The sequence below is a fragment of the Globicephala melas genome, chromosome 1, assembly GCF_963455315.2.
Source record: "Globicephala melas chromosome 1, mGloMel1.2, whole genome shotgun sequence".
Taxonomy (NCBI): Eukaryota; Metazoa; Chordata; class Mammalia; order Artiodactyla; family Delphinidae; genus Globicephala; species Globicephala melas.
Genome location: NC_083314.1, coordinates 182,211,541 through 182,232,434, shown reverse-complemented (window position 1 = coordinate 182,232,434; position 20,894 = coordinate 182,211,541). Strand labels below are relative to the sequence as shown.

The 20,894-nt window shown below is 44.4% G+C and overlaps 3 protein-coding genes across 26 annotated transcripts in view; all 3 read left to right on the top strand.

Annotated features, from left to right (window-relative positions):
* Nucleotides 1-1,728, top strand: part of CAMTA1 (calmodulin binding transcription activator 1) — an 894,146-nt gene extending 892,418 nt beyond the window's left edge. For all 19 annotated transcript variants that reach the window (XM_060283626.1, XM_060283601.1, XM_060283652.1 and 16 more), the window contains one exon: nucleotides 1-1,728. This exon is cut by the window's left edge and continues 1,530 nt beyond it. The gene's annotated coding sequence lies outside the window, so the exon portion shown is untranslated.
* A 1,531-nt stretch (nucleotides 1,729-3,259) lies between these two features.
* On the top strand, nucleotides 3,260-12,141 carry VAMP3 (vesicle associated membrane protein 3). The gene is made up of 5 exons (XM_030879696.1): nucleotides 3,260-3,382; nucleotides 5,167-5,248; nucleotides 8,512-8,670; nucleotides 9,459-9,510; nucleotides 10,337-12,141. Coding segments are annotated over exons 1-5 (315 nt in total). The 5' UTR covers nucleotides 3,260-3,380; the 3' UTR covers nucleotides 10,357-12,141.
* A 4,045-nt stretch (nucleotides 12,142-16,186) lies between these two features.
* The window catches only part of PER3 (period circadian regulator 3), a 64,368-nt gene continuing 59,660 nt past the window's right edge, over nucleotides 16,187-20,894 (top strand). For all 6 annotated transcript variants that reach the window (XR_009558742.1, XM_060283569.2, XM_060283577.1 and 3 more), the window contains exons 1-4: nucleotides 16,187-16,840; nucleotides 17,275-17,420; nucleotides 18,275-18,390; nucleotides 19,630-19,831. Coding sequence is in view for 5 of the 6 variants with exons in the window: in XM_060283569.2 (XP_060139552.1) it covers nucleotides 16,662-16,840; nucleotides 17,275-17,420; nucleotides 18,275-18,390; nucleotides 19,630-19,831 (643 nt within the window). In the remaining variant the exon portion in view is untranslated. The remainder of the gene's footprint in view (nucleotides 16,841-17,274; nucleotides 17,421-18,274; nucleotides 18,391-19,629; nucleotides 19,832-20,894) is intronic.

The window sequence follows — 20,894 nt, the reverse complement described above, 5'->3', positions numbered from 1 at the left end:
TTGCCAATGGTGCCAAGTAATGTGAATGCTGATATTGCTTAAAAAAATTAAGTTACTTTTGCTAAACAGATAATCATGAGATGAATCAGTATATAGCTTAACACCATCCACTCACTCCAACAAAGAACACTTAGAACGGTCAAAGCCTGACAAAAGAAATAGGATGAAAAGTAGAAAAATGACTCGTGTTTTCATATCTCCTGTTGGAAATCAGAAAATGTAATAAAAATTGCACAAAAAATAACTACAAATTAAAAGAATGCAAACTGGTCTCGTAGGGATGTCATGGTATATGATTACTATTTCCACATAACGAGGAACCAAAGAAATCTGATGCTTTTAACAACTCAACTACTGATGTTAAATCGAGAGAATAAAGTTCGCATTTGCTGATGCCAGTTTAAAATCCCCAGGTTAAGTTTCAGGACCAGTTGGTGTAAAGCTGAGAGACTAGTTTTTTTCCCCCTTGGTTCTGGCTGCCAACTGTAAGTGAAAACTCAAGGCTTGTTGTGAAGCCTAAACATATTCACAAATCAGCTTTTAAACTGGTGTCTTAGAAGGAAGGTAGATACAAAAAGGTTGTGGTAACAACTGGGGTCAGTGCTCTTGGTGCCTTTTCTATAATTGTACTTGTTTTTTAATTACTTCCTTTCACTGCCAACCTCGAATTACTGTACAGTATACGTCTTACTGCTTGTGATCAGCTGTGATGACAGTGACAGCCCCACAACTAGCAGCCACCTGTACATTTGTAAACTGACCTGACTCAATTTTGTCTTTAAATGTGTGGGTTATGTTGCAGCTGTTGCAGTTCCCCAAATACCTATTATTTTACACAATTTGACCTATAGGAGGACACTTACAAACACACAGTTGCATTCATCAACGGGAAGAGAACGTGAAAGCCAGCTCTTTCAGAATATCCTTTATTAATACTGAATTTGGGTATGTTTATTCCATCTTGGTACAAATAACCGATCTTTTGACAAGAGTAATGACCTCAGTGGATTTGCTTTAACGCTCATTTTTTTTTTAATGTTTCACATGCTACATTATTAGCTGAGTAAGTTAGAAAATCTGAAAGATAAGGACTGACATAGAATTAGGAGCGTTCTTATGGAGGGCATAGAAGTAGGTTCGAAACCTACCCGTGTAACCTACCAGTACAACTGTGAATCCCAGGTGAGGTACAAATGCACTTCCACTGAAACGAAGCATTTCTGACCGCTTTTTCTCGGTTGTGAATCTTAATTTTTGAATATAAGATGATAGGTAAACGCAGCTTTCTTGGATAATCTAAATTCCCAAGTGCCAGGAGTAGGATTTCATTATAAAATTAATAGCTAATCTTATTCTGTCTCCTGAAGATTTAATTGCTATTCTTGTTACCCATTTGAAATCAGCTGTACTGTGTGAACGAAATCGAGACAATAACTAGAACCCCTCTCTGGCTGCACGGTCGCTTATGGCAGTTCCACACAGTAGTTGGCGCCCAATGGGGGGTCCCTGAGACTTGCATGTAAAACTAGTCTAGATGTCTTCTTTTTTGTAAGTTTTATTTTTGTAACTGTGCATGTAAAGCATCATTGAATCAATGGATCTGTTGAAGAACTCAGCTGCTGGAAACCATGCAAAATGTTTTGAATTGCCCTTAAAATATGGAAAATGTTTTCTGAATGCTTTATATTCTTTCTGCTGTAAATTAAAAATGAAGAAAATTTCCCCATACTATGTGTATTTTGCTTTAAACTCAACTGATATTGAAATCCAAGGTGATCAGCACGTTTCACACCATACGAAATCATTTCAAATATTTCCTTCTATCCCGATACAGTGTCTTGACCGCGAACGTTACATAGTTTCAGACCTGTACAGGAAAGAAAAAGTTTCTCACTGGAGCCACTGTTCCTAAAACAGTTACTTGTCAACTATCTTCTCAGGCATCGCTCAACCTATCAGTCATTTGACTAAGGGCAGTTATTGGAGAGATAAAGACACCGATCTGAATTCACCTTTTCAGTTAAAACCCTTTGCAGTTTTTTAAAAGGCACTTTTCAGCTGACTACTAATACCAGCCTTCCTTTCCAAGAGCTCCGTCATCAGTCCCATTCCCTTTCACTGCAGAGCCTCATCTTTTGTCTCCCTGGTGGTCCCTCTTCCATCTAATCCATCCCACTGCTGCTGCCAGAGAAGTTTTGCGTGATAGAGCTCCCAGATCCGTGAGGCCTTGATGGTTTCTACAACCCACTGCACTGAAATGACATTTGCCTTTCTTGCTTATCTTCAATCTTTATTCGGCCTTATTTTCACCTATGCCCCAACCTGCACACCCTGGTTGGTCTGTTCAAACCATGTCCATGCCCACTGTTTCTTTGTTCATGATGTTTGTTCCTCCCATGCCTGGAAAGTTCTCTTTTTAGTTACTTAACCCAACTCAAATCTAACCTCCTCTGTGACACTCTCTTGTTTATTCTAATATACACTAACATTTCCCTTTTCAAATTATGCCATTTAGAGTTGGAAAAGACAGTTTGGTGTTTATTTTCATTTCTCATCTGATCTGCCAGTTGACTTACTGGTGTTCTGTGGTGTTTTGTTTGTTTAATGTAGGAGTTGTCGATGTTGATAGGAATACTTTCAGTAACAACTTAAAGACCTTGCACAGTAACTCACTGCATTCAGATTTTTGCCTCAGCCTCAACCCGAAATCAAAAGTTGAGGACCTACTCTGTGCTTGGGGGTCCGGAAATACAGAAACGTAGAAAGTACAGCCCCTCATGTCAAGGCTCCCATAAACAGATAATAAGATCTGTGCAGTGAAAAATATACGTGTCACAAATGAACACACGAAGAGAGGGAACCTAATCCAATCAACGCCTGTGACAAATACCCTGAATGAACTTCCCCCCTCATTTTGACAAGTTTCTTGGGAAAATATGGCGGTCTCCAGGACCACCGGGTTAATGCGGCACGTTCAGCGGAAGCCCATGGGCTGTCTCCAGTACTGTCAGGGCCAGAGAAATGACCCACGGGCCCAGAATAACGTAAAACGTCCCCACCTTCATTTATCTGCACAGTCCCTTTTCAGAGCCTAATGCACCACGTGCCTCAGCGTCCGTACCGGCGGCGGCAAGGACATGGAGCTGCAGCCCAGAGACCTGCCTCAGCGATCTGCGGGGACCCCCCCCGCCCGAGACGCCCCGCCCCTTCCGGCGCGCCCCCTCGCGCCCGCGCGCGCCCCGCCCACAGTCGGCCCATCCCGGTGACGTCACCGCCCCCGCGCCGCCCCGCCCAGGTCTCAGGTCTCAGGTCTCAGGTCTCCTGTCTCCTGTCCCGCTGCGCCGGTCCGCCGATCCTCGCCCGCTGCCGCCGCTGCCAAAATGTGAGTGACACGGCGCGACGCGGAGCGGCCTCGGCCCCGGATGGCGGCGCCCCGCTGCTGGGACCCCCCCCGCCCGGCCCGGTTCCCGTCCGCCGCCTCTCGGACGCTGGCGCAGGCCGCGCGGGCCTTCGCGGGGGGCTCCCGAGGCTTGCGGGCGGGTGGAGGCCCCGGGGGTGCGGACTGCAGACGGGCCAGATCGGTCCCGCGGCGCCGCCGGCCGCGCCGGAGGGCGCCGCGGCCGGCGGGCGGACGCGGAAGGGGTGAGGGCGGGGCGGCCGGGGTTTTCCGGAGGTAGGGAGAGCCGCCCCCGCCCCTCCGCTTCCCCTTTTCCCCTCCTCCCCCCCCCAAGTTCCTTAAGGGGAGCTGTGACCACTGCCCTCGTCCTGCAGAGCCTGCTCGCTGCCTGGTGCCTGGGCTGGGCTCCGGAAGTTGCAAGGGAAAAGACCTGGGCCCTGTGTGAAGGCACCTGCGGTCAGAGTGGAGTCTGGCGCAGAGCTGTGCGCCTCCGCTCTCTTTTTAAGCAGAAGCATTCTTGTACTTGAAAACGTGGAGTTTCCCGTGGTAACATTCCCAGAACGCTAAGTGTCAAGATTCACCAGGACCCTGTGTCCCCTCTCCAACCTGCTCATTCCTCACCTACAGAGGAGGAAGGAATGGGTGCTTTTGCAGAATTCCTTCCAGGAACTAGGGCCACCCCTCTGGAGTGTTCCTGCTTGAGGCTGCTGTTCCAGTAGATCGCGGTGGTTAAAACTGAGATCCGTAGAATTATACAGAACCTGGTCTAAACACAGGCTCCACTGCAGCCAGCGCTGTGGACTTTCTAAACCTTACTTTACTCATCTTTGAAAAGAGGTTAATAGTAGTGTCCCTCTCAAAGAGTTTTGAGGATTAAATGAGAAAATGCTTGGAGAAAATGCACCAGTACATGGCCCTTTGCTATTATCGATCAGACAATAAACTCTCTGAGGGCAGGGGTGGGATCTGCTGCTTCCCTGGTCTTTGACGCATGGTAGGTATAAAATAACTGTCGGTTGAATCAGTGAATCAGTGGCCGTTGTATGCAAGACACGGGGAAGAGACCTCTAAGACACAGGAGTCTGTGATCTATTAGAGAAGTCAAGGCTATATAGTTCTATATCTGAAAAACCAAAGCATTGACAAGTCATGGACGCAATTAGGACTTCAAAGCCAGAGTGGTCAAAAAAGATCTGTCCGGGGGAAAAATAAAGAATTCGATGAGGATTTTAAAAGAAGTACCTCTTAAGAGAGGGAGCATTGCTTCATCTTACCTTTCCCACTGACGCCCCCTCAACCCCACATCCTGGTGTTTCTGACTCTGTTTCTCTAACTGAATCTATTTCTCCATACTGGAAAAAGGGCATTCTATAATTGTTCATAACTATGAAGACCATTCTTGACACAGTGAAAAGCTCAGAAGAGTACTGAGTGCCTTTAAGTAGGTGTAGGTCTTAAAACAAGTAATAAAAAATGGGAAAGCAGAGTTTACCTATCTTAGGATCAGGTCCTTCAGTGATACAAAGGAGATGCTGTTAAACCTTCACTTCACACCTTGGTCCCTTTGAACACGTGGGTGAATCTTTAAAGTTATAGAGGAATTAGAAGAGGTGTCATTTGGACCTCTGTTCGTTGATGCAGGAAGGATTTTCTTTTTCTGCTTTAGTTCTGAAATTCCTAACACTGAGGCTTCTCCAGTACATCTTCATACTTACAGAAGTGTGTTCGGAATCCTAATTTACTCATGCTTGTGTCTTTACATGTTTCAGGACTACAAGCGCACCTGCAGGGTCAAGCGCTGCCTCTGGCGGTAGTAGAAGACTTCAGCAGACACAAAATCAAGTGGATGAGGTATTGCCCGGAAGTGCTGTAAACATGAATCATAAGCCAACATGGGAACACTCTGGGAATAGCTCTGTTTAGAAAAAGGATCATAAAAGTGTGAATGTAAAGTAAATTTTGACTGTCATAAACGTAAAAAAATTTTGTCCCCTACTGTTTTGCAAGCCCTTACCTAAGCTTCTGAGAAGTCATGTCCTACTGGTTTCAAGCTTGTTTTCCTGTGACCGAATCACATACCTAAAGTACAGGCTCTCCTCTCTGAGAACATTCCTTCAAGAATCACTTTGTAATGTATATTTTGCCACAATAAATAAAAAATTAGAGAAGAAAAAAGAACCACTTTATAAAATAATAGAATTTTAAGGATTAGGCCTATAGATTGCGCAAGCCAGGACCAATCCTTCTGACCAGATTTTTCATCAAAATTCTTTCTCCAGTAGTGTGACGTACTAGTTACCCAGCCCAGCAAGTCTCTGTAGATTGTTGCCTATCGACATGCAGAAGGCAGGTGCTGGGAAACTTCTCTAGCCCAACAGATCTGTATCTGTGGAATTCTTGAGTTAGAAGACCCTCAGAGCATCTTTTGTTCTGCCCTATATATGCAGACCTACAATGGAAAATTGTTTGAGAAATTCAAGCTAGTATTAATATCTCCATAGTCCTAAAAGCCATCACTGCTGAACAAGGATATCTTGGTCTTTCTGCATTTAACTGCCTTAAAAAGCAGAGTTAAACTAATATTAGATTCTGTTGTTAAATCATATGGTAATATTTTGGTCTGAAGGTTTTGTTTATGACCTTAATTGTGAAATTTTTACATTTTCATGCTGAGAAACCCATTCTAATTCCATCCTACATGAAACTTCTGTTAACTTATGAAATCAAATTGGGTCCTTTTTCTTTACTAAAGAGAGTTGTTTTGTTTTGTTTTAGATTGAGGTAAAATTTACATAACATACAATTAACCATTTTAAAGAGTACAGTTCGGGGTATTTGGTATATTCACAGTGTTATACAACCATTGCCTCTGTCTAGTTTCAGTTTTTTTCTCTATCCCTGAAGAACACCCTGTATGCATTTAGTAATCACTCCCCATTCCCCCTTGCTCCCGAATGGTGGCCTCTAATTGGCTTTCTGTTGCTCTGGTTGTGCCTGTTCTGGATATATCATATAAAAGGGATACAATACGTGGCCTTTTGTGTCTGGCTTCTTTCACTTAGCATCACATGTTCTACAAAGTTGTAGCGTTTATCAGTACATCATTTTTGTGGCTGAGTAGTATTCCACTGCACATGGATACCTCAATTTGTTTATCCATTCATCTGTTGGTGTATTTTTGAGTTTCCACCTTTTGGCTGTTATGAACAGTGTTGCTATAAACGTTTGCATATAAGTTTATATGCGTACACCTGTTTTCATTTCTCGGTTATGGGTCTAGGAGTAGAATTGCTGGATTGTATAGTAATACTATGTTTAACTTTTTTTTTCTTTTTTTTTTTTGCGGTACGTGGGCCTCTCACTGCTGGGGCCCCTCCCATTGCGGAGCACAGGCTCCGGACGCGCAGGCCTAACGGCCATGGCTCACAGGCCCAGCCGCTTCGCGGCATGTGGGATATTCCTAGACCGGGGCACGAACCCGTGTCCCCTGCATCGGCGGGTGGACTCTCAACCACTGCGCCACCAGGGAAGCCCTAGTGTGTTTAACTCTTTGAGGAACTGCCAGACTCTTCCATGTACTATTTTACATTCCCACTAGCCATGTCCAAGAGTTCCTGTTCTTCCACATCATCACCAACACTTGTTATTTTCCATTTTTTTGGTTATAGCCATCCTAATGAGTATGCGTTAGTAACTCATCGTGGTTTTGGTTTGCATTTCCTAATGACCAATGATGTTGAATATATTTTCATGTGCTTGTTGGCCGTTCGTATATATTCTTTGTAGAAATGTCTGTTCAAGTCCATTGCCAATTCTTTAATTGGGTGGTCTGTTTCTGGTGTTGGTTGATAAGAATTCTTTATATATTCTGGATATTAAACCTTTGTCAGATACATGATTTGCAAATATTTTCTTACATCTTGTGGATTGTCTTTTCACAGCCATGACAACAATGTCTTTTGATGCACAAAAGGTTTTAATTTTTATGAAGTCCAATTTATCTATTTTTTCTCTTGTTGCTCTTGCTTTTGGTGTCAAATCCATGGCCAAATTCAAAATTGTAAGGATTTACTCTTACGTTTTCTTCTAAGAGGTTTATAGTTTTAGCTGTATACTCAGATCATTGATCCATTTTGAGTTAATTTTTGCATTTGGGGTAAGGTAAGGGTCCAGCTTCATGAAGTGACTGTCCAGTTGTCCCAGCACCAAGTTTTGAAATTGGAAAGTGTGACTCCTCCAATTTTGTTTTTCTTTTTCAATACTGTTTTGGGTATTCAGGGCCCCTTGGAATTCCATATGAATTTGAGGATTGGTTTTTCCCTTTCTGCAAAAAAAAAAACCAAGCCATTGGAATTTTGATAGAGATTGTGTTGAATCTATACATATGTACATCACTTGGGGGAGTACTGCCCTCTTAAAAATATTAAGTCTTTCAATCTATGAACATGGGATGTTTTCCCATTTCATTAGGTCTAATTCCTTTCAGCAGTGTTTCACAGTTTTCAGTGTGCAAGTCTTTGGCCTCCTTGGTTTAATTTATCGCTAGGTATTTTATTCTTTTGGGTGTTATCGTATGGAATTGTTTTCTTAATCTCCCTTTCATTGCTAGTGTATGGAAGCACGCTCATTTATGGCTATTGAGCTTGTACCCTAAAACTTTACTGTTTGTTTACTAACTTTAGTAGGGTTTTTTGGTAGATACTTTGGTATTTTCTGTACATGGAAACATCTGCAAATAGAGATCACTTTACTTCTTTTCTAATTTGGATGCCTTTTATTTCTTTTTCTTACCTAATTTCTCTGGCCAGAACTTCCAGTACAATGTTGAACAACAGTGGTGAAGGTGGGCCTCCTTGTCTTTCACCATTGAGCATGGATGTTAGTTGTGGGTTTTTCCATAGATGCCCTTTACTATGTTAAGGAAGTTCCCTTCTATTCCTAGTTTGCTGCGTGTTTTTAACTTGAAAGTGTGAGCCCTTTTTTCTTTTTTTTGAATGGAAGTTTGGCTCAAAGTAGTAAAGTGCTGACCTGAAAAAAAAAATGCCGGTAAATTTCACTGAGGAGTTTTGTTCTTCACTCCTTTACGTGTAACTGAGCGTGATCATATTCGTCAGGTGGTGGACATCATGAGGGTCAACGTGGATAAGGTGTTGGAAAGAGATCAGAAGCTCTCTGAGTTGGATGACCGTGCAGACGCACTGCAGGCAGGAGCCTCCCAATTTGAAACGAGTGCTGCCAAGCTGAAGAGAAAATACTGGTGGAAGAATTGCAAGGTAGTTCGCTTTTAACTGGTCTTTACATTAAGTCACCCTCTGTAGTCTCAGGGTAGACAGAGGCTACACATATTGAACTTTCATGAATCTTGAGTTTGCCTTCCCTCGCGTGGAAGTGTGGATTGACTCTGAATCGAAAACACTGACTGCATATCCTCTTCCTGTCCCCACAACTGGGAATTCTCCATGTTCTGGGGCCGACCTTCAGAAGCATGTAGAACAGGAGCATCCCAAATCAATCGTAGACCTAAGCCCCTTCCAGCCCTCCACCCCAGCAGAGCCCTGCACACAGGTTGACAGGAGAGGGCTGGACAGGTGGTCAGTTTCCACGTGGCTGTGAATGGCTCCAGTGTCAAAGGGAAGAGCCACTCGAAAGCCACAGTGTGCTCCACAGAAGAGCAGGAAGCAGCCGCGCAAGGAGCATGGCCCAAAGCAGAGGTTACACAGCTGCGAAAGAAATGTGCTGCGATCAGATCCCTTCCTGGGTTGGAAGTGACACTTTCTGACGTATGGGACAGGCTTAGTAGCCCTTCTTTAGGTGGAAGACAGGTATACACAAAGGCCTGTGTAGGGACCACAGATCATTTGAACATGTTATAAAAAGCAGATAAGTAACTTCCAGGCCCTAATTGAGAACATTAAGTTTAGGCTTTACAAATTACGAATATTTCAGATGGTGGTGCACCTTTATTTCTCCTTCTGTGACTAGAACGATATTATATGATACTCTTCAGTAAGCACGTTAATCTCTAGTTTTGAATATGAAATGGACGTATGTGTCGTTACAGATGTGGGCAATAGGGATCAGCGTTGTCGTCATCATCATTGTCATCATCATTGGTGAGTTCCCTGCTCCAGACTCCTTGCAGAAGCCTCCTCTGCTCACGATTGACTGCATATACAGGAACTCCAAATAAAAGTTCCCTCGGAGATGTTAGTTTATCCCAAAGGTTTTTGTTTTCATTATTAAGTGTTTTAAGTACTTGGGTGCTGAGTCTGAAATTTTCCGATATAAACAGTAATCCTTTGACGTTAGAGAAAATTTACTCATTTCCACTGAATGAGTGGAAGTAAGTTTTCTCTCTGAATATATTTTCATCAGAGGTTTCCTTTTATGAGAAATAGTGTAGTCTAGTGATTAAAAGCATGGACTACCTGTGATCCACCCTAGCTCCACCATCCAGTTGTGTGGCCTTGGGCAAGTAATTTAATATCTCTGAACCTCAGTTTCCTCATTTATAAAATGGGGATAATAATAGTACCTGCCTCACATGTTTGTTATGAGGACAAAGCTGTTAATATATAAAAGGTGCTTAGGATGGTGCCTGGCATATAATAATAATAGTTTTATAAAGAAATATATATACACACAACTATCATTATTATTATTATGCTCATTACTACTGCTACTGTGTACAATATTGGAACAGCCCATTGCCATTCATAGCCCAGTACGTGAGAACTATTTAAAGAAATATATCTTGGATCCTTTTTTAGACAGCCTCCTCTAGCCTTCCAAAAAATGTAGAAAAGCCACTAATAGGAAATTGGACAGAAATTGAATTTCTGTTCACACTTAGACTGCAGTGTTTGATGTTTATTCTGTATTTGCACTGAACGACTAAACTGTTGTTTTTCCACTTTTTGCATCTCCCCTGCTTATTAGTGTGGAGTGTTTCTTCCTGAAGAACCAGTGAAACTCCAGCCTGCTGTTCAAGAAACCTCTTCAAGAGTTTTGATTTAGAACCTGCTATATTATCAAGCTTACCTACCGTTATATCTAAAACGATTATTTTCTGTTAGTGACTGTAAAGTTTGTTTTCTAGGAAATGTGCCTTTGTTTTGTAATATGCACTCCAAACTAGAGGTGTAGTCAGCCCAGCCCCCATTTTGCACAGTGCCTTTTCAAATTTACATATGGGCTGATGAAGAAGACTTCTTAAGTTGCAGAGTGTAATAACCTAGCAGTAATGTTGTCTGATTAACTGCCAGTGATTCCAGTTAAGGAAATTTGTTCCAAGTTAGCTGTCCTAGTCATATGACATTACCCTCATTTTAAACCTTTGGGTAGTCAGATTCCAATTTGTGCCTTCCAGAAAGAACACTACTGCCTAACACAAATACAGACTGTGCCTTATTTTGCTATTTTTCTGATTCCCTTTAAGAGAACTCTCTACTGTTTATAAACACTGCTGACTCTTTGGCTGTATTTAAAACAAGATGCTGGTAAAGAGTTTTTGCTCCTGCGTTAGATATGAAGATGTTTACTTTCTTGTTACTGTTATGTATCACTTGCTAAAATTATTGTTTTAATCAGAAATAATAACCTCGTTAAAACATTTTTATAGAACTGTGGCTGTGACCAAAGTTTCTGTTTTGCCAAAAAGTTAAATCCCAGTCAGATGTCAAGTCTGTTCCTGGTAGATAAGTTCAGAAAAGTGACCAGTGGGACTCAAGGTGCCCTTCAGAATTAAAATTGTAATATTGTGTGTGAACCTCTGACATCCTGGCAGGCCTTTCTTGCCCTTGAAAGGCTGTAGGTCTTGCGACTCTCCTTCCGACCCAGCATTTTTCCTGGGGGTTAGAGAAGGTTTGAGCTCAACTGACCATCTCATTCCTGTAGACAGAGTTTTACCCAGCCATTTGCAGATTATCTGCTGTAGACTCCAATATGTTTCTAATAATTATGTGACCAACAGTTCTGTTGTCTTCAAGTGAGACCATCTGTGAACTGGTCATTTTCTGGCCCAGTTCCCACGGACGATAGCTTTTTGGGGTTTGTTTCCTATTTTGATCCATAGTCCACTTCCTAAATCTGCCTTCTAAATTATGCTCTCGATTAGGCATTGGTCAGGGGGAACGAGTTTTTACAGAGGATAGCTAACCAGAGACACTTTCTTTCTTTGATGTCACAGACTGCATAAGATGCTGCTTTGGGAATAGCTGTTGTCATCTGAGAGGCTTTTGTTGTGTACGTGAGACTTTGGACATCAGGGTGTGTGGCTTAAGGACAGGAATTCAGGTAGGAATGAAAACAGACGAGGCAGTGAGGGGGAAAGGAGTCTTACCGCCCTGTGGCTCACCGTTAGCGGAATATTCTAAAATTCTTGTTCACACACTAGTTTGTGACTTACAAAGCAACAGTTAAGGTGCACCAGGACCCAGGTTCCATTTCTGTAATATCTGTTCCCCTGATATCAGTGAAATGGTGTGAAGTTGAAAATATGCCTTGCAGTGTGCCCACCTGGGAAGAAGGGAGCAGCTGTCAGTGTTGGGACGTTGGCCCACCCTCGGCTCAGGTCTCCGGCCGGGTCGACTCTGAATCCTCGGTGCTCTCTCCTTGGCCTCGATGCTCAGTCCCACGTAACCCACTGGCTGCTGCGTTAACCCAGGAATACTTCGCCTATATCTGTGCATTTAGCTGGGAAGTCGCCCACTATAACAAACTGAATAAAGTGTTTATAAACATAACTCAGTGCTTGTGTTGCTTGTAGGGTTGCTGCTCAACCCGCGTCGCCCTTACAGACCCCAAGTCCCCTTCCTCTCTTGCTCTCTCACCAGTCCCCTCCCTGAGGACTCTGAGTTCCTTGCATACCACTCCCCATGTGAAAAGTGCTTTTCAGTAGAGGAGATGAGTGGGAAACTGGCTTTCTTATGATTCCTAAAACGTTCAGAATTTGGCTTTTGAGTTTCTTAAATATATGGTCTTTCAGAAGTGACTAGTATAGAGCCGGCCGGTATGTGCTGGACGAGGTCGCTGCCCACGTGGGGCGTGGGAAGATGACTTGGGTGGGAGAGGGACGCCTCTTGTTTTCATTCTGCATATCTTTCCCCTTGAATGTACTTCCACTCTTACTCTGCGAGCCCTAGGGAACAATATACTATGGGTGGAAGGAGACTTGCGTATGTTCACAGTAAAATGCCAGTTTTCAGTAGAATCCTGCGATAAGCAGGTTGACGTTTTTCCATTGCCTCGGATAGACAGTCACTGCTTTTCTTGTCTGGCGTGCGACTGCGTCCCTGGGAAAGCAGTAAGTGTGGAATCGTGCCTTTTGTTCGGGAGCATGATATAATGAAATGCGTGTGAACTTTCGGTGCCATTTTCAAAGGAGAATCTACCCTAAAGCGGTTCCTCCTTCTCTGCTTCTCCCTTAAATGTCAGGGTTCCTTGGGGGCTTCTGTTTCCATTCTACTTACCCTCCCCAGGCAATCTTATCTGTGTTCATGATCCCTCTATTCATTCATCTGCTGATGAGGCCTGGCCTATTGCACGTAAGCCTCTCAAACGCAGCGTTCACCAGAAGGAAACATCCCCTGCCCCGTGCCCTTCCTCCGATCATTCACAGTGTCTGCTCCAGAAATGGCACGGTCACCGACCCAGTGACCACACTAGCCAAATCCACTGGACTTGCCGCTCTTTTTGGTCACCATCTACGTCACTCAGGATACGCTGGAGGGGTGCTATGTACCAGACGCCTCCCAAATCGCCACGGCTCAAAGTTTTTTCCTTGCTCGTGCTCTGTGTCCCACGCCAGTCAGCAGGGAGGCTCTGTCGTCAGTCTCCGAGGGGTGGGGTGAGGGGACCTCCTGTAAACATTCGTTTCCGGTTATCACTGCGGAAGGAAAGGAAGGGACTGGCAGGAATTGTGCACTGGCTCTCAACGCCTGCGCCTGGAAGTGGAGCCGGCACGGTCTGCTCACGTTTCATTGGCCAAAGCAGGTCAGGTGACCGTGGCTCACCTCAGAGGTGGGAGGGAGTCCTGTCTGTCACCCAGAGGAGAAATGGAATGTTTGTGAACATCTTCCTTTGTGTCAACAACTTCAGTCAAAGAATGGGGGCAAATTCCCCGTGTCTTGTATTTTCTAATGACTTGTGTCTCTTACACGATAATTCTAGAGTTGCATCACCAATAAAATGTTTCTTAAAGTATGGCAACTTTTTATATTGGCTCTGAATGATGATTCATTATTTGCTTTAAAATTGACCAGACTCGGGCTTCCCTGGTGGCGCAGTGGTTAAGAATCCGCCTGCCCGTGCAGGGGACACGGGTTCCAGCCCTGGTCCGGGAAGATGCCACATGCTGCGGAGCAACTAAGCCCGTGCGCCACAACTACTGAGCCTGTGCTCTAGAGCTCGTGAGCCACAACTGCTGAGCCCGCATGCCACAACTACTGAAGCCCGTGCGCCTAGAGCCCGTGCTCCGCAACAAGAGAAGCAATGAGAAGCCTGCACACCGCAACAAAGAGTAGCCCCCGCTCGCCTCAACTAGAGGAAGCCAGCACACAGCAACAAAGACCCAATGCAGCCAAAAATAAATAAACAAATAAAAATACCTTAAAAATAAGATAAAATAAAATTGACCAGACTGCTTAGTGCATTTAAAAATAAGCAAACTTATTTCCAACTGAGCTGCTTTTCATAGTAGCAGAAAATTCAATCTGTAAAAGTAGAATTTACTAAATAAACCAATTATGGCATAATTATTAGAAAATAATTTTTTTTTTCCTCATCCTTTAAATAGCAAGCTAAGTGCATTTAGAAATCTTCTACTTGGCTTTATACCGCCAAGACGGACAATCCCCTGTTGGGAGAAGTGCCTGCCTCTGGCCAAGGCTCTGGATCCCCAGCCTCATGAAGGACTTCTCTCTGGCAACTGCCTCTTGTCTGCAGCCCTTCCCTCCTGCGTCATTCACTTCTCCCTTCTTATTGGATCACCCCATCACTTAATAGTGATGCCCACATCCCTCCCTCCGGCCAACAAATACTTGTCTATAGCTCGTCACAGCAAAATTCCTCCCTATGTCTTCCTGTAGTCATTGCCTCACATCCTACTTTTCTTCAGTCCACACCACTGAGACGTCTTTAACCAAGGTCACCATCTTGCTGAAGCCCAACAGGAAATTCTCAGCCTTTGTCTCACTCCGCTTATCACCAGCATTTGATAAAGTTGCCAGCTCTCTTCTTGAAATGCTTCGTTATCAAGCTTCCAGGATCCCACACTCCTCTGGTTTTCTTTCAGCCTCATCTATGGCTCCTTATTCTTTGCTTGGTTCTCTGCCTGACCTCTGAATCTCTGTGTGCCCCAAATCTTGGTCTTTGGCCCTTTTCTCTCTATCGGCACTCTTTCACTGACACCATTTCACCCATCACTGTGAACTCCATAGAGACTCTGACGACTGCCAAATGTAAACTGTATCTCCACCCCCGGCTTCTCCCCTAAGTTCCCAGCTGGGAGATCCAATTGCCTACCTGACCACTCACTCCACTTGGATGTTTAGTGCGCATCTCAAACATGGCATGTGGAAAACAGTTCTCTGTTCTCCCTTCATCAAAACCTGCCATCCCCAGACCTGCACTCAGTAAATATTTGCTGAATGAATGCAGTTTAACAAAATAGAGATTCGGAAGAGAGTAAGCACCATTTGGAGAAATAAGGTGGTTTATCCAATACCTAATATGAACAGTTACCACACTTCACTTTCCCCTCCTCTTATTTACAATTCCTTTCATTCATCCAACCAATACTTAAGATTTCTGGTGTACCAGGCACCGGAGAGGGGCGGAGTTCTACATGGCACCTTCCACTTCGGAGGAGTCGAGACACAAATAAAAAGAGTCTTCCGACGGTGTTTTTTAAAGGCCTTCTCTACACCTTCCTTTCTCAAAATAATGTCTTTTACAGACACTTGTCTTCCTCCAGTTGCTAAGTGAATCTTTAACTTTAGGAAGACCAGGGAAATGTTTTAAGCTTCGCTGTCAGAATTCCGCTTCTGAAAACCGGGTTTGATCTTTCCAGGGCTGCTACACTGCCGGGTCCTCACAGCCCCTCACTTAAGAGTCCGCAGGAGCGAGAGCAAGAAGGTCGTTAAGAAAAATGGAAACGACGGGAACCCGAGAAGACGCAGGGAAAGCGCTGGGACGTCTGCCAAGCGTGGTCCCGATCCGCCCTCAGCGCTGCGCCGCTCTCCCCAACTCTGGAGCTGAGGCAGCCGCGGCCGCTCACGTGGAGGCCGCGCAGGCCCCGCCCACCCCGCCGCCCGGGGCCCGCCCCCTCATGACTGGCGGCTCCAGCGCCCTAATCACTGCCGCGCTCGCTCCAGCGGCCCCCGGGGCCCATCCCCCGGGGCCGGGAGCGGGGCGGGGACTGGAGCCTCCTCAGGGCCCCTCTGCCCCCTCCTTACGTGCCAGCCGGCCGGGATTGGCCGAGCGCCGTCCTCCGGCCGACCCCCGGCGTTACGTAAAGAGCTCCGGGACCTTTGCCCCGCTCACACGCCTCCGCTTATGTAACCTGGGCGCCCCTGCGCGGGTCCCGCCCCCAGGCCAATGGGGTCCCGCAGAGCCGGCAGCGGCAGCCAATCGCGCGACCCGGGGGCGGGACCGCGTCACGTGGTGCGCGGGGGGTGCGGCGCCCGCGACCGCCCGGCACGCTGCTGGCCTCGAGACTGCGTGGGGCCGGGTCAGCTGGGCAAGCGGCGGCGCGCGGGTCCGCGGGAGGCGGCGGCGGCGGCGGCGGCGGGTGAGGGCTCGGCCCGGGCGGGGAGGCCTCGGGGCCCGCCGGGCGCCGTCGGCCCGAGCCTGTCCTGCGCTGTGGGAACTTTGTGCTTCAAGTTGCCCCTTGCCGGGTGCGGGTCCTGGGTGCACGCCGACTCTCGGGGCGGCCGGAGCCGGGATCCCCCTGGGGCTGCCCAGCCCGCGAGCCACAGCCGAGCTTCCAGCATCAGATTGTGTTTCTCCTGACACTTGTCACCTTTGTTTCCACCGTCCCCCTCCACGGTGGACCTCCCGTGAGCGGAGACGTCCAAGACTGCAGGGAAATACTGGGGAGAAAAGTGCCCCCGGAGGAGCAGAAAGAGTACCTCTACTTGCCGGCTTGTGATGACTGACATTTTCTCTGAGACGATGGCCTGGACCAAAATGAGAAGTACATTTCCGTCGCCGATCGCAAAGTAGCAAAGTAGCAGGCGACAGGCTGAGGACTGCCGGGCGAGCGATGGATCCCTGTGAAGATCTGGAAGTGTCCGGTGGTAAATCTCAGGACTCCAGGCGGAGGCAGCCTCATGAACTTGAAGGACCACGGGCCAGCGGTCCTGAGGCGCTGGGGAAGGACTCTGCTGAGATGTGGAGCCGGAAATACCAGCTGCGGAGCAAATACGTGCAGACCAGCAACAGGTGAAATAACCTGATGTGTTTGTTGTTCTCTGCTGGGGTAGTAGAGGGGAAAGGCGGGCTTACATCTTTCTATATTTTGTTTGTAAGCCTAGGAAAAAGTTTAAAGAGACTCAGACAACTTAGAATGAAATACCCTGGAGAAACTGAAGGAAATTAACCAAAAGGTAAAAAGTGGTTGAGGAATTTAGCTGACTCTAGGCTGAAGTGGGAATAAGAGAGTGGAAAATGCTTGATGTTTACCCATTTCTTTGCCTGGGATTCTCCACCTGTTAAAAAAAAAAAAAAAAAAAAGTGGTGGATAATAAATCTGTGAACTAAATGAGCTGATCCATGTTAAGGGCTTAGAAAGCGGGCCTGGCATGAAATACGCTGTTCAGTAAAAGTTGACTTATTATAATCGAAAGTGTGAATTTAGAATCTTTTTTATCTTACAGTGAACCCCAAGATCAAAACAGAGTTTCCAAAGACCTTATAACGGTTGTCCAAGAAATGAAAAAATACTTTCCGTCAGAGAGACAGAGTAAACCAAGCACCCTGGATGCTCTCAACTATGCCCTTCGCTGCGTACACAGCGTGCAAGGTAAACGGGCGGGAGAGGGAATACAGTCGTGCACGGACACCACTGCTCGTAAACAGCAGCCGGGCCAGAGCAGTTGTCTGCCTGGTTTTAGGCACAGAAATGTTTTGAGCTTTTTATGGTGCTTTATGTGAGATGTGCAAATCTACACTGATGGCATTAGCATCTTAGTTTTTCACATGAGCACTCGGAGAACCTTATTTGTGTCATAGCTTAGTAACTGTGCAGTATTTTGCTGATTTGTTTCAGGAGAGTAGAGCTCGGTATAAGCACAGTTTGAAGATTCACTTTTTAAAAGAATATTGTCTTCTGTGACTATTAGGGGAAAAATACACTTGATTAAATACATTTACATTTCCCTGCCATGGACATATTTTTAAAATACAGTCATGATGTATCAGGAATTTACCAAATTAAAAACGAATGGTCGTAAACATTTTTTTCTTTTTATGGCTTTTCAGACTTCTTCTCAAGGGATTTTAAAAATACGCATTCTGTAGCACAAACCTCTGTGGCTTCATAGATGGTATATAGTTCCTGAATCCTGGAATAATGTTTCTGCCATACAGATTTCCTGTGTGTGTATTTGGAATTTTGGGTTTCAGTACCTTGTTTTGGTACCTTCAGTGTGTCTCATTCCTTGTGATCTGGAACATGCACAATTCATAAAATTCAAAATCTTAAGTTTGTACAACTATCAGTATTTTAGTTGAAAGAAGAAAACGATCTGGTTTCAAGGAAAACATGCTGAGGTGTCCTCATCCTAAAAAGCAAGCCTGCTTTTATACTGATGAAAAATGATTTCCTAAAGATACTCTTGTCACTGGACTACCTATTTATTTTCCTGTGTTTCTTAGCAAACAGCGAGTTTTTCCAGATTCTCAATCAGAATGGAGCGCCTCAAGCAGACGTGACCATGTACAGTCTTGAGGAGCTGGCCGCTATTGCTTCAGAGCACACTTCCAAAAACACAGTAAGAATTCACAAATTTTACCATATCAACCTGGGTGATTTTTCCTAACGATCTTATCTAGATGCAGATTTTTTTAAATAATAACTGAGCATTTCAGTAACCACAGTTTGAGGTCAAGCAGAGGAGAAAACTGTTAAAGAGCCCTTGTGGAGTTTCTCCTGCCCTTGCCAGAGAAAACATCTAAAAACAGGAGGCAACACATAAGTAGCAGTTGGCTTTGCTTCCGTCATGAGGTGCCTCTCTCTCCTTAGCATCCCTGAGTTCTCTCAAATGAAGAAAAAAATAACACTGCAGAGTGATTTCCTGCATCTTATTCTAATCTCCGAATTGTTAATTTCTATTTATATCATTCTTAGTTCCAATACCTACTACTTCAAGTTGTAACAACTGGATTTTATAGAGCAGGTGAGTTGAGATGCTGTCATTTTTTGTACAATTTTGGAAGAGATATTTAGTGTATCTTTTTTGAATCTCTTCATGTTGACAGAATAATGGAGCCTCATGTTTTGCTGATATGATGGAGATAATTTATGTGTAGACCTCAACATAATTGTAACTTAAAGATTTTATAATATTGGAGCATGAGCTATCCCTAACGTTACAGTGCTTATTTTACTAACTGATACATTTATAACACTGTAGTAGGTGCTATGGAGATTTAAGGGAAAAAAAGTTTAAGGAAAACATTTTCCCTTTAAGATCTTCAAAGTAAATCTAGAGAGGAAAACATAGGCCACTTGCTAGCAGGTACAAACAGTGGCCGATTATAAGTAAGCTATGTATATGTCTAATGGAACACATTAGAGAAATGATTCTTATGTAATGAGGTTTGTCAAAGACAACGTCTTGGAGCAAGTGAATCTTGAGCTTGGTCTTGAAGCCTGGAATAGGCATATGGGTGAAGAGAAGACAGTCCTTCCAGGTACAGTTTGCAAAGGAGAGGGAATCAGAAGTGTATACAGTGTACACACTGTGTTTAGTCCGTGTAGAATGAGCTGGTGCATTGTTTGGCAGAACTTAAACCTTCAGAGGGAACAATGCAGGTTTTACAGCGATTTATTGCCTTTGCAGGGGTGTGTGTGTGTGTGTGTGTGTGTGTGTGTGTGTGTGTGTGTGTTTTAAGCTACTGATCATGGTATTAAGCTATTGTTCATGGTAGACGTCTAGACGAAATTTATTCAGGGAATATTGCCAGTATGTATCTCAATATTTTGCATTTATTTTAAATATTTTTCGTAGGATACGTTCGTGGTAGTTTTTTCATTTCTGTCTGGAAGGTTAGTGCACGTTTCTGAACAGGCTCCTTCGATCCTGCACTGTAAGAAAGAGTTCTTAGAGTCCTCTCATTTCGTTGAACTGCTCGCCCCTCAAGACGTGAGGGTGTTCTACACACACACTGCCCACGCTCAGCTTCCTTTCTGGAACAACTGGACCCAAAGAGGTAATGGGACCAATATTCAGATGTTTATCTTGCCTGGTAAAGATCAGTTTCATTCTTCCAGAAATAGTACACAAATGAATGCCTTATTCAGAACATGCAAATATATAGTTTTTCTTATTTCTTCATTTTAAAAGTCAGAATGTGATGAAAATAGCATTTTAAATGCTGCTAATAACATAAAGATCCAATAAATTTGTTTTCATTTAATCAAGTTAGTTTCACAGACTATATGCCATAGATATGGTGTGTTACAGCATCATGTATAGCAGGTTAATTGCTACAAAGTGTCTGTTGTCAATAAAATTAAATGTTTTTCCTCTTATACTGACTTCATTATTTCTCTGCTTTGCTCTGGAGGTAAGCTTCTCAAAGTTAGATCCCTTTCCAGCTTTTCTTCTCCCCAAAAGTTATGAATCTCATCATTTTGTTTTCCTTCTGAACGACTGCTTTTCCTGAACTGGGGGTGGGGAGTGGGTTCCCACTCAAGTTTTCTTTGTGTTATTCAATCCCATGTAATCTTTCATTCATTCATTCATTCTTTTTTTTAAAAAAAATATTTATTTATTTATTTGGTTGTGCCGGGTCTTTGTTGCGGCAGGTGAGCTCCTTAGTTGCAGCTCTCCAGCTCCTTAGACGCAGCACGTGGGCTCCTTAGTTGCAGCACGTGGGCTCTTTAGTTGTGGCTTGAGGGCTCCTTACTTGTGGCTCACGGGCTCCTTAGTTGAGGCATGTGAGCTCTTAGTTGCGGCATGCATGTGGGATCTAGTTCCCTGACCAGGGATTGAACCTGGGTCCCCTGAGTTGGGAGGGCAGAATCTTCACCACTCCACCACCAGGGAAGTCCCATTCATTCTTTCTTAAGTCACCCTTTATTCCCTCTTTCATATTTTTTGTGAAATGTCTCTTAAAGAACTTAGTAAAGGTCAGCTTCCTTTTTGATCCCAAACCCTTTTCTCTCATTTTTAAAAAATTTTGATTATTTTTATTATGGTAAAAAACACATTCACAAAATTTACCATCGTAACCATTTTCAAGTGTACAGTTCAGCAGCATTAAGTACATT